Below are 12,849 nucleotides of genomic sequence, written 5' to 3'. Positions count from 1 at the left end.
AGAGGAAATACTACCAGAAGATGCAAGTGGAACAGGATCTAAAGAACTGACCTCAGTTTACCCCTTTCGAAATTTTTGTTGTCCTAAGTCAATGTCAGAAAGCGAATAAATTCGATTTTCTCAGAAAACTTTAAATCCAAAGAGCAAACAATTCAGTATGAGATGAATATCCGACGAATTCGGTTTTTAATATCTTATTTTGCTCTGGAAATCGTGAATCATTTCGTCGCGGAAAATATTATTTCATGAAAAAGTATCTTCTATTTCATATGCAAAACTCCTTAGAAGAACAGAATGGGTAATGATTCAAATTTAAAGTTTTGAATCGTATTCTCAAAAATAGCAATACGAGCGGAAACGCGAGGGTATTTTTAAGAGGTGCTTACGATCACTGACAACTAATTCTAGAAAAGCTTTGTGTGCCGTAATGTAATGTGGGGATAGCCGCAAAACGGAGATTTATTATATTGTAATACACGCACTGTTCGTCACCAGTCATGCTACTGTCTAGTGGCGTCTTCGAATTCCTTCTGCATAATTCATTTTATATAGACTATATATTCGCAATTTCCGAAAACATACTGAATAAAATTATTTGTTTAAATGCTTGGATATAAACCTGAGAATAAAAATAAAAATTACAGCAAAAATAATGTTACGTAACGAAGGTGTAAGCCTCCTCCTCCCTCCTTGTCACACTTCGTAACGCAAGGTCAAACTCCTCTCTCCCCTTTAACGCGTTACGTAATATGTGAACGACCCCTAAGGGATGTACAGTAAGTTAAACAAGAGTTACGAAGGGAAACTAACAGAGAAAAGGAAAAGTTTTAGAAAAGAAAATCTGAGGAAATAGATTTAGAAAGAACTGGGAAATATGAGGAAATGTACAAGGAGGTGAAATCTATGGAACTTTGTAGAAAACAATAGAGTATTTCGATTACAGTAGAAAATAAGAATGGAAAGGTAGTCAGCAAGAGAAGTGAAGTCTTAGGAAGATGGAGAGAATATTTTGACGACTTTTATTATAGAGTAGGAATAAATCATATGGCATAAATATTGAAGTAGAAAATGAAGTACATGAGGATGATAAAGGGTTTAATCTTCTTAGGAATGAGTTTGATAAAGCTACATTTGAGATTAGAAATAGAAAGGCAACCGGGATAGATATTATACCAATCATATTCATGACGAATATGGGAGACAAGAGCCAGAAAGAATTGTTTCTACTCTGCAATGAAATATATATAGAAAAGGATTTCCTGAGTCAATCCTTATACCGTTGGCTAAGAAATAAATCCCAGAGAGATGTGAAGACTATAGAAGTATTAGTATCATATTACATGCAGCAAAAATTGTGCTTCGAATACTGAACTGACGATAGTATACGAGAACAAATGAAAAAAAGTTGATGAGGAACAGTTCAGTTTTAGGAGAGCTAAGAACGCAAGAAATCCAATTGTTTTATTAAGGGTAATCGGTGAAATGTTTATAGAAAAAGGGAAGGATGTTTATGTTGTATGTATTAATCTAGAAAAGGCTTTTGATCGGGTTAACTGGGAACTTTTGGTGAGACTTTAAAGAAGGTTGCGTTGGAATGGAAAGATACTTAAATATGGACTTATAAGAAACTTAAATATGGACCAGAAAGTAAGTGTTAGAATAGGGGAAGACATGGCAAAGGAGAATGTATTATGTGTTTCAAATGATAAGCGACATGACCTTGAGTTGGCTTCACGCGGCGTCCAATTGGCTTTGAGCGGTTTTGACAATTCGCGACAAGTAGTTCTGCACGCTGACTTCTCGCGCTACTGCGAATCTTGACAATACCACAGGCGCTTATTAGAAATATTGTATTAGCAACATTAACTACTCACTTTACGAAGTAGAGGAAAGAATTACGAACACATAAGTGAAAACTACATCTTTTTATGACAACTGGTTGTCATGATTCACACTTTTAAAGGTTTCCATATAAAACAATTAGTAAAACGAACGTTGAGTCCCACGTCTAATTTCCAATGGACTTTTCTTCGATTTGGAACTTGAACTCAACTTGTATCAGAGGATAGTCAGAGGTGTAATCAGCAGGTTGTTCTAGGGAACATTACTTTCAGGGGGAGGGAAGCTTTCCACAAATTAAAAACAGAACAAATGACCTCTTTCAGAATATGAAAGCATTTTAACTCACCATGTATACTATACACATATTATGTTTTCACGATGCTACCTTATCAAAAGATAGATCTTGACAGCACTGAAGTTGAAAACCGGATTGTAAGAGATAAATGAAAAAGCTATTCATAAGGAAACAAATGCTGTTTATAGCAGTCTGTTTATCTGACTTTGTGTTTATGCAGGTTAAAATACTAAAGGAAAAAAAACTCGAAAAAATATCAACTCAGGTATTATTATGCAATAATATAGTAGTTAGTTCACAGTGCACCCAGTTAGGGAAATGAGAATATAAAGCATATGATTAATTTTAGTTGTTTCAATTAGGTATAGAAACCGTATTGATGATGTTTGAATTTTTTTTTTTTTTTTGAAAATTTTCATATTTTATTATAAACGTCCTTCATTTGCATTAACTGTTAAATAAGTTTATTAAACATACCAGACGAACCTCATTTTGGAGCTGGAAATAGTTTGAAAAGACAGAGCCCCCTTTTCCCCCGTGCTACATAACTTTGCAATCTGATTCATATACTGTATATATGCCTAACACCGTAAGAATAAAGCATGGGAAGTTCGTAATTTGTTTTGAAATTTACTTCAAGATAGACTCTTTCTTATTCGAGACAAGAAACGCAGTATGTTTTCTGTTTTTTTTTTTTTTTTTTCACGTTCCACTGCCTTATGTGCGACTTTTAACACCCTCTTTTCTCCTCTATAAGGGAACCAAAAGCATCAGGCGTCTGAATGATGTCATAAATTATCATAACCCAAAACAAACTCGAGCATATCGAGTTGCTTAGGAATCAGATGGATTACTTTCGTGGTACCTACACCAAGCCCAAGCGTGCTACTTGTTATGAAAACAGATAAGGAAACAAAGGGGCTAGTTGTGTAGGAACTAACTTCTCTTCTAGCATAAAGAGAGTTCATCAATGTCTCGCTTTCTTTCGTGGTAGTTCGTTTGTTCTCCAAAATTATAGTTGACAATGTCTTTAAGCAAACCGAGTACAGCAGAAGTTTTATTTTCTGTCTTCCTTTTTTCTTCTTTTTCTTTCAAGTGCTACGAAGTCAGCTCGAAGAATTATTTTTTGTGTTTACAGTTTTTGGAATCCATAACAATAAATTTACAAGACTCAGATTCAGACAATGACGAAATATTAACTGACATAGATGATAGTGAAAGTAGTGTTGAAGATAAGTGTTTAGCATTTCCACTGGAAAAGTTAACATGTAAGTAATTTAGTTGCTATATATACTTCTAGGATGCACAGTCAAAATTCTTGAGTTTGTTGGAATAGTACATTTACATTGTGAATAATGTTGCCAATGTATGTGTCATAATCTCAACTGGAGGAAGAGCGAGAAAGGAAAGGGGAGTCCGAAATCCGGCAACACCGCGCGGAATATCGTGCACCATTGGCCACTGCCCGTGATGCTTTACATCTGAAACACACAGTAATTGGAATGGAGTTCTTCTACATAGTAAAGGACAGCCTACATAACGAAGACGATATTTCAGTAGTGAGTAAAATCATTAGGTGTATACGGTTTGCAGATGATTGATAACTTGTTGCAGTGTCTGAAAAAAAATTAATAAGATGTTAGAAACTTGGGGAAAGGTTGTGAAGAATATATGGGATGAAAACAAATGTTAGAAAGATAAAAGCCCATGGTGATCGGAACGAAGCAGACTACGTCAAATATAGAAGTAGAAGGGGAGAAAATAGAACAGGTGACTGGGTGGTTTTATTAGTGATGTTAGAAATGCGAATGTGAAATAAAAGCAAGGACAGATATGGCGAAAGAAGTATTTACGAGGATGAAAAGTGTATTTTGTGGATCCTTGAATACAGGGCCGCCCACAGGGGGTATGTATGGCGCAAGCTGCGCCATTGAGAAAAAATTTGGGGGGATTTTACTCTACATTCGAACTAGCAATTTTACTGTCGGAATAGCATTAAAACACGATTTTGAGAAGCTAATTTTCAAAAATTTTCCGGGGTGAACCCCCATACTCCCTGCTTCGATACTCGATGAATGAAGTACCGCGCAAGTAGCCGTATGAAAGGAAAGGTTGGTTCGTTTTAAGAGAGAAGGGCCGCCCACAGGAGGGATGAATGGCGCAAGTTGTGCCATCGAGAAAAAAATGGGGGGAATAAAAAAATTGGGGAAGAATTTTACTCTAATGTCGAATAAGTAATTTTGCTGTCGTCAGAATAACATTGGAACACGATGCGATTTTTTTTTTAATCTCGAGAATGAATCCCCCTACCCCCTGCTTAGAAACTCTATGAATGAAGTACGGCGCAAGTTGCTATATGAAAGGATGGCGCCAAGTTCTGGTGAACAACAGTTACAAACCCTCAAGGAATCACTTTCAAATTTAGATTTGAAACTTGCCTATGTTGTCTGTTGAAAATTATAAAGTAGTTTGACATAATTGTGAGCTAGTGGTAACCATACAGACAACAGCCAAGTTTCAAATCTAAATTTGAAGTGAGCCAGTGAGTGTTTGTAACTGTTGTCCACCAGAACTTGGCGCCTATTTTTGTGATTTCAATTCTTTTTAAGGCCACTCGCTTTTGGCTCTTTTACAGGAATGTTTTTTGTTGGATATCACTTTTTTTTGTAGGCTAATTTTGAAGATAACATTTTTCTTTTGATATCAAATTCAATAACTTGTAACTTGCGTCTTACTTTCCATGTACAAGGGATTTATATCAATATTTTGTAGAGAAAAAAATAATACTACTAATTGTAAAAATAGAATACCTGTGCCATACACAGTGTGTAGAAGTTTTTATACCCTTCAATATCGTTATAGAACATATTTAGTATTGTACACTACCAAGACTACTTATAAAAGTAATGCCATTTTTATAATTACTACTGCCCCTACTACTATTACAAGCGTTCTATAATACTACTACAGGAAATAAAAACAACAAAAATAACAATTACTAGTACTATAAAAACTACTGCTACACTGAGCAATTGTTTTTAGAGGACTTGAGTTTTGAGGAGGGAAGAGATTATTAGTTTTGGGGGGGAGTGCGCCATCAGCTTTGGGGGGGGGGATGGGCACCCCTGCTTGAATAAATAGTTGAGAAAAACACTCATAAAATGCTTCGTGTCAAGTATTGTAGATATGAGGCAGAAACATGGATATTATGCAAACGTGATGCAATGAAAAAAATTAAAAGCCTTTGAAATGTACGGTGTGGAGAAAAATGGAGAGAATTACTATGTAGAACGAAAAATAAATGAAAAGTTATTGGAAATAATGGGAGAAAAGGACGATTTTAAATGCAATGGAAAAAAGAAGAGAAACTTGTTGGAACGTTGGCTGAGAAGGAACTGTAGTGTAAAGGACATGATGAAGGGTGTGGTGACGCGGAAGAAAGGGAAGAGGTGAAGAAGGCTGCAGCTGATCGACGATATTAAAACAGAAAAATCGTACGTGAAAACAAAAAAACAAAAAAGGTTATCTGGAGACCGTGGTGCATGGCAGTTGCTGAGTTGCGGCAAGTGACTTGCCAGTTATGCTTATGATGATGATGATGATTATAAAAGGCACAGGAGATCCGTATATAAATATAAAATATTTACTTGATGCGGGCCGCGGTGGCTCAGTGATAGAGCGCTCATGTCTAGTGCGTGGGATTCCAGGTCCGATCGCAAGTTCCGTTAAGTGGGCTTTATGATCAGCAAACAACATGTCGTGCAAATTCTCGGGTTCACCCGTTTGCTCTTACTTTCTTTGTTTCAACACTATCAACCACCTTGTCACTGTCTCCCTTAAACTTGGTTAATAATGTGGGACATTAAACTTACAAAATAATCCTGATTTTGTTTTGAAACTTTGAGGGAAAGGAGAAGCATTACAGACTATACATATTCATATAGAACTGTTATTAATAACATGAAAACAAATTTTGTTTTAGAAATGACTGCTTTTAACATAGAAGAAATATTAAGTGTAAGATTATCTTTTTAAATTCAAAAATTAATAACTTAGGCTTATCAAAACTTATTATTGGGTACGCTATGCACTGAATACAACAAATTCATAGAAAACGTAAAATTGTTGATTTTGACTCTTTATTGAGGTGTATATTAAAGAAATAAAAATGTATTATCAACAATCTAATCAAATAATGAAAGAAACAAACATATCGTTTCTCACTGCCAACTGAAATGAAAATAAAAGTAAATGTCTAAGTTCTACGTCCTACGGTTACGCCGGCTAGACTAAAGGAGACGTGGGAGAACCCCGAGAAAACCCAAGCAAACGGTGTTTGTCCACCACAAAGTTCACTTGGCGCGAGCTAGGATTGAACCAAGGACCCCATGCACCAAAGATCTACCACTGAGCCATCACGGCCCCTCACTACCAACTGACTCGATGTATAATCATCGGGGCCGCGGTGGCTCAGTGGTAGAGCGTTCACCTCTGGTGCTTGGGGTCCCGGGTTCGATCCCAGCCCCCACCAAGTGAACTTTGTGGTGGACAAACACCGTGTGCGTGGGTTTTCTCGGGGTTCTCCCGTTTCCTCCCACTTTCTTCATTCCACCATTTCATTCATTTCTCATTATCACCGTCTCCTTTAGCCTAACCGGCATAGCCGTGGGACGTAAAACTCAAAGATTTCATTTTCGATGTATAATCAATATCTATGTACTGTTTAAATTATGTGTGTAACTGTAATCTCTTCCAGCCTTATTAGTTTTAATTTATGGTTTTTGTACTGCAAGGTTTTATTACGTGTTCTAGTACTTCTATAACCATTGTGTTTATGTTACTTGTATTATCACCTTTACTTGTTGCATATGATTACTTTATACTTACGTTTAATCTTCATGTGGCAGAAAACCTATTATAATTGGATCAAAAATTTTATAATGAATAACAAATAAATAAAGAAAACATTGTTGATTATTATTCAAATATGCTATATGTTCTAATTCTGCTATCGTTTTAGCATTTTCTAAATAGAATCTGAAGCATAATATTGTTTCAAATTTGTGAGTACAAACACGACATGAGTTTCTAAAATAATTTCGGCATTAAATTTAAAACCTTAGGGCAATTTCATGCTTCCATATATTTGTTTCTTTGCTTTAAAGATCTATACTCCATTGAAAGGAAGGGACTATACTATTTGGATAAGTAGTAAAATCGTGAGACAGACCTTTTCATCCGTATTTGTTTCAAAAGTCAGCTTTATGTATATATCAAGTGATTCAAAAACTAGCTCTGCTTGTGTTTTCCTTACCTAGTATCAAATTCCTCAAATATCCAACCAGTTAAACACGTACTAACACTATAATCCACTAGTTCATTCGTTGACGTCCAGGTAAGTGCTGCAACTTTCAATAACGCTTTTGTAAGAATAAGAGGCCAAATATCCTTTTTGTTTTCAGTTAGAGGAAGTAAACAATAATCATACTTATCTAATGGAATAAAATCATCGATGTAAATCTTTCTCCAACACCCCTGTGAATATAGTTTAAAAGGGAAAAGGAAGTTATTCATTCACAAATGATACTTGTCAAATCTATGTACTTACTATGTAATTCTAAAATAGAGCAAAATTTTATATTAGCTGACCAGTGGCGGATCTAACTCGGGGCCGGGGAAACCTAGCACCCCGAGTTTTCTGAGTAACAAAAATAATTGAAACTATTATTTGTATGTTTTTGAAAGTTTATAATAAGCTTTGCCTTGTATTATTTATCGGAAAATTTTTGAAACATTAGATGTAGTTTCAGTTACAGTTTTTTTCTATTATGCAGTGTGTAAAAGAATACTTCAGGTCCACAATGCCAACCTAACTATCATATCCATCTGGAGAGAGTTAAGTTGAAAAACTTCGCAGGATCCACGAATAACTGTAAACTTATGATATACCTATCATAGTCTGGGTTCTGACTGGCCTTCCCAGTTTTTACTTTCTAGATCCGCCACTGTAGCTGACTTAATTGAATAATACATTATAAATATTCATTTTAATGTTCATCAACACTCTAAACTATGTGCTTTTACAACAATTTCTTGATGTTTTGTTTAATATTTGATTTCTTATGCTGATATGGTAGTTTGTTATATAGTTTTTCCCCTCTAATAGAACTGTGTGATAGGATTTTGTTAGCCGAAATTTTGGTAAGTGTAAATTGGAAATTCTGGCATTGTACGAGTGAATGTCCACATTACTTTCAAAGATGGCGTTGTGTGAATGCAGATATGAAATTATTTCCAAAATATACGAAGATAGCAGGGTAATATGTTCATATTTGAAACAAAATTCCGTTGGGCTGGTAGAAAGCATGGAAGATATTATCCTCAACATTTTTTCAGCTCTAGGAGGTTCAGGTGGGCAGGTCATGTGGCCAGAATAGAAGGTAGGAGCCCTTTCACTGGAAGTCCAATCGGAAAACTACCATTAGAAAGACCTAGGTTCAGATGGAAGGACAATACATACTGCATTAAGATATTTCTCTCAGAAATAAGAATACAAAGTAGAATCTGAATCCAGTTGGCTAAGGATAGAAATCAGTGGAGAGCTTTTGTAAACGCGGCATTGAATCTTCGGATTCCATAGGTCATAGAGTTAAAGTTTTTTTTTTTTTTTTTTTTTTTTTTTCAAGAATGAAAATACTTCTCACTAGAGTTCAATTCCCCAAAATATAATTCCATATGTTAACAACGAATATTTTGACCGTTGATAATATTTTGTTGAATGTATTGAACAAATATCCCCTTTTGTGTAACTCCTTAGATAGTTCTGTTACGTACTTATTCCACGACAGGCTTTCAGATATCGAAACATCTTAAAAAAAAAAAAAAAAAAAAGTTGTCTTCATTATGTAAATTGTATTTGTTATCATTAATTATGGAGAGAGTTATGATTTAACTCGTTAGATTGCTGACTAAATTCATTATATTTGTTTTGTTTTTATTTATGCGAAACTCATTGCCTGCTCGACTAATTTGTGCGCAGATTGATGACAGTTGGTGTTCTCTGTTTGCGAAATGTAAAAGAACATTTGTGTGCCAACATAAATATACAGTACTATTATGAGGACCTATGTATTATATTTAGTAAGTCACTTATATCTGAAATAACAAGAATTTTAGGGGGGGGGGGAAGAAAAAGAAAAAGGAAGAAAGAAAAGAAGGAGAATGGATCAAAAAATTGCAATCTTGGCCAATAACTAGTTTCTGAATCAGAGGCCACAAAATTTTTGAACGGAAACTAAATCGAGTTTTCGTATTTTCTAAGATATAAGGAAATCATACTGAGTTAACTGATAGTTGTTTGGGTTCGGCTACACTATATGTAGTTCTCCAGATATAAGGCGCACAAGAATTTTTTTGATTGATATATATTGGATCTTTTGATCTAAAAAAAATGACACTAATTGAAAGCCACTACTATTGATAGATGATATTTATTTAGATACTATGTATCCTGTATAACTCCTTACTTTTAACTTTCCTTTTGAAAACCTGCAAAAGATTTGTGGGTTAAGAAAACTAGTTAGGCTATTTTGAATAAATAATATGAAGGTATGCGTTTTAATGAGAAGAGAAGAATGTTGTTCTACCAAAGTTTCAAGGAGATGAAGTTCCAATGGACCGAGTAAATGCTATTAACTTAGATTCATGCAGACCCCGTATAGCAGGGTTATGGGAGAGGGTGCGAAAACGTTATTGAAGCATGTTTAGAAATGAGTTCAAAGTACAGTACAGAATCGCCATCACGCAACGTACATTACCCATATCACATAGCGCTCTTTAGAGTATATACTTTTTTTTCAATTCTCTGGCACAGACGTCAAGAATGGATATGTATTACAGGTAATGACCGCACCTCTGGGCCAGTGGATGTGTATTTAACCAGCAGTAGTTCGCACCGCATAACCCTGTCAATTGCCACAATAGACTTGATTCTTTAGTTGCTGGGAGTTCACCTAAAAAGAAACGTTACGATAGTATCTCTGTTGATTACAGAATCTCTTGATTACAGGAAAGTTTCATTCCGACTTCTGCCGTCCTTTCTCTCACTGACTTACAAGTTTTAAGAAACCAAAATCAACTCTTAGAAAATCTACCTGCTTAGTTGCCTTCATTGCTGGCCATTATTAGCAACCCTATTTCCTTTTGAAAAGGAGAAATAATAAAGCTTCCGTTCAAATCTTATTCTTAAAGTATGACTCCTTCTCACGGTTGCAGCTTGTGATTTTTCTTCTCTTGCCTCTAGTATGTCCCTTTTGCAACTTCACACGATATCTTTCAGAGCTATCCGGCATCCCTAGCCCTCAAACCATTAGATCCGAAGTTTTCACCACGAAATACTTAAAGCAACTTCTCTTCACTCACAGCAGAATTACTTAGAATCCCTAGAAATAATCTCTTGCTGTAGTTTTCTTTGCAAGGCAGATAACTTTAAATAATATTAAAAGAAGACAAACAGTTATTTTTATATATCAAATCATAAATATACAAGATACACAATAATATGTCAATTACACAATACTTCTTAATCCCTTCGTGACGGGTGTGGCATTTAGACATGCAAACGATCGTTCCGTTTAAGATAGATGTGGTACACAAATACGACATCTGGGCGGAAAGAACATGTGTGGTTTATAAGCCTCAATTTAACGTTTAATTTGTAAATAGGTCAGTCAATATCCAATCATACCTTTGAATGGCTTTTAGGGAATTCATTTTCTTGTATCTCTGAAGAAAGACTGACAGTTGTCCCTAAATGGTTAATATATTTGTACCCTCGCAAAGGATTTCTCTGGATAAGGTAACAGAAACATATATAACAAGGTTGAACATTCAGGTTTCTATTGTAACTTAAAATTATGTACAGAACAGCTACGAGGGGGGAGGGGGTTGAAAAGTTCCTGCTTTTGTTCCCTTTAAATTGAAGTAAACAAATATAATTGTTGCCATATGAAGGCCTCCTATCTTGATATGTAACTGTGTTAAAATCAATGGGTATCCTAATTGTACAACATCTGTCATTGCAGGTAGAATGTGAAATGCAAGAGGCACGAAAAAGTTTCATGTCGTCGGAGCTGAGGACCGTTATGAAGTTCCTATGGCTCCAGGAAAGGTCTGCAAAGGAAATTCATATAGAGATGTGCCAAACACGAGGGAGAAATGTCACGTTTCTGGATATCACGTTTCAAGACTGGCCATTTCACGGTGGAAAATGAGCCCTGCAGCGGACGCCCGTCATCCTCAACAGATTAGCAAACATGCGATGCTGTCAGTGCGCTGATCGTTGAAGACCGTCGAATATCTGCCAAATAGATTGCCCAGACACTAGACATCTCCATTGATTATATTATTACCACAGTCCTAAAAATACGCAAGCTTTCAGCGAAATGAGTGCCGAAACTTTTGGGTACAGATCAAATGAAGGAACGTGTCGAAGCGTCCAAAGCCACCTAGACCCATTTTGAACAGATAAATCACTTTTTGGCTAGACTAGTGTCAGTAGATGAAACCTGGCTCCATATTTATAATCCCGAAACAAGGAATAGTCAAAGGAATGGTGCCATAGTGGTTCCCCCGCCTCAAAGAGTTCCGCACCCAAAAATCCACCCAAAAAAGTCCTGATATCCACTTTATGAAACAAAGATGGCCTATAATGGTGGACAACTTACCGAATGTGCCTTTATCACTGGAGAGTATTGTGTTAATCTAGACCAGCTGAAAGAGCCAAATATGAGGAAACGCCGTGGAAAATCACAAATGGGATCATGATGTTGCACATTAATTCACGCGTACACAAGTCCAACATTATTACTGTTAAATTAGCCACCCTGAAATTCCAATTGGTTCACCACCCACCTTACTCCCCAAACCTGGCCTCTTCTGACTATTTTCTATTTTCCAACCTGAAAACCAACCTGAAGGGTCATCGTTTTGAGGACATTTCTGACGCCATACAGGCTGCCGAGAGCTAGCTGGAAGGACATTTTTATATGCGCTAGAAAAGCTTCAACAACACCGTCAAAAGTGCGTTGATCTCAATGGGGAATACGTTGAAGAAATATGTAATCTCGATCCTCTGACATGTATTTTTTTTGGCAAAACCAGGAACTTTTTAGCAGTCCTTCGTATAACAGAAAATGTTATTCTTCGAAATGTGAAAAAACGTGTAAATACATACCATGTGCCACAGTCGCACTACGTATTTCCCAAAAGGGTTTATCATAGGCTTGTGTGGTTGACCTTTCCCTGCTTTGCACATGGCATATACGTGATGCCACGGGCGCCAGACAGGTCCTCCATTTGGGACATAATTAGGGCCTTCGCCTTCTATTGGTAAGGGTTCTGTATTACTTAGATGGTACATACTTGTTATCACACTAATTATTCTTCTCATTATCTGTAAAGCATTAAAAAAAAGAAAAAAAATATTAAAACAGTTTCAAACATAAATTATAAATATACAGTGTATAATATGCAATAAGTACAGTCACATTCCGTGTACCTAATAATAGAACAGGACAATGTTGTCTTATTATTTTACCATATTAGTACATATACATCTTAAAGGTGCGCAACTATTTCAAAAGAAGAGTAGCAACAGCGTTTTCATCAGAGAATCCATATCAAACCAAGTCTCAGTACTTATCATTATCTGG

The 12,849-nt window shown here is 35.9% G+C and overlaps 1 protein-coding gene across 1 annotated transcript in view; it reads right to left on the bottom strand.

Moving 5' to 3' along the window:
• The window catches only part of LOC145663056 (androglobin-like), a 201,498-nt gene that overhangs the window by 158,579 nt on the left and 30,070 nt on the right, over positions 1–12,849 (bottom strand). Inside the window, exons 4-5 of the mRNA XM_081729218.1 lie at positions 12,372–12,590; positions 7,452–7,672 (exon numbers count right to left, since the gene is read on the bottom strand). Of these exons, the coding sequence (XP_081585344.1) occupies positions 7,452–7,672; positions 12,372–12,590 (440 nt within the window). The remainder of the gene's footprint in view (positions 1–7,451; positions 7,673–12,371; positions 12,591–12,849) is intronic.

The sequence above is a fragment of the Thermobia domestica genome, chromosome 10 (genome assembly GCF_964235325.1).
Source record: "Thermobia domestica chromosome 10, izTheDome1.hap1.1, whole genome shotgun sequence".
Classification (NCBI taxonomy): domain Eukaryota; kingdom Metazoa; phylum Arthropoda; class Insecta; order Zygentoma; family Lepismatidae; genus Thermobia; species Thermobia domestica.
This window is presented reverse-complemented; position numbering and strand designations above follow the sequence as displayed.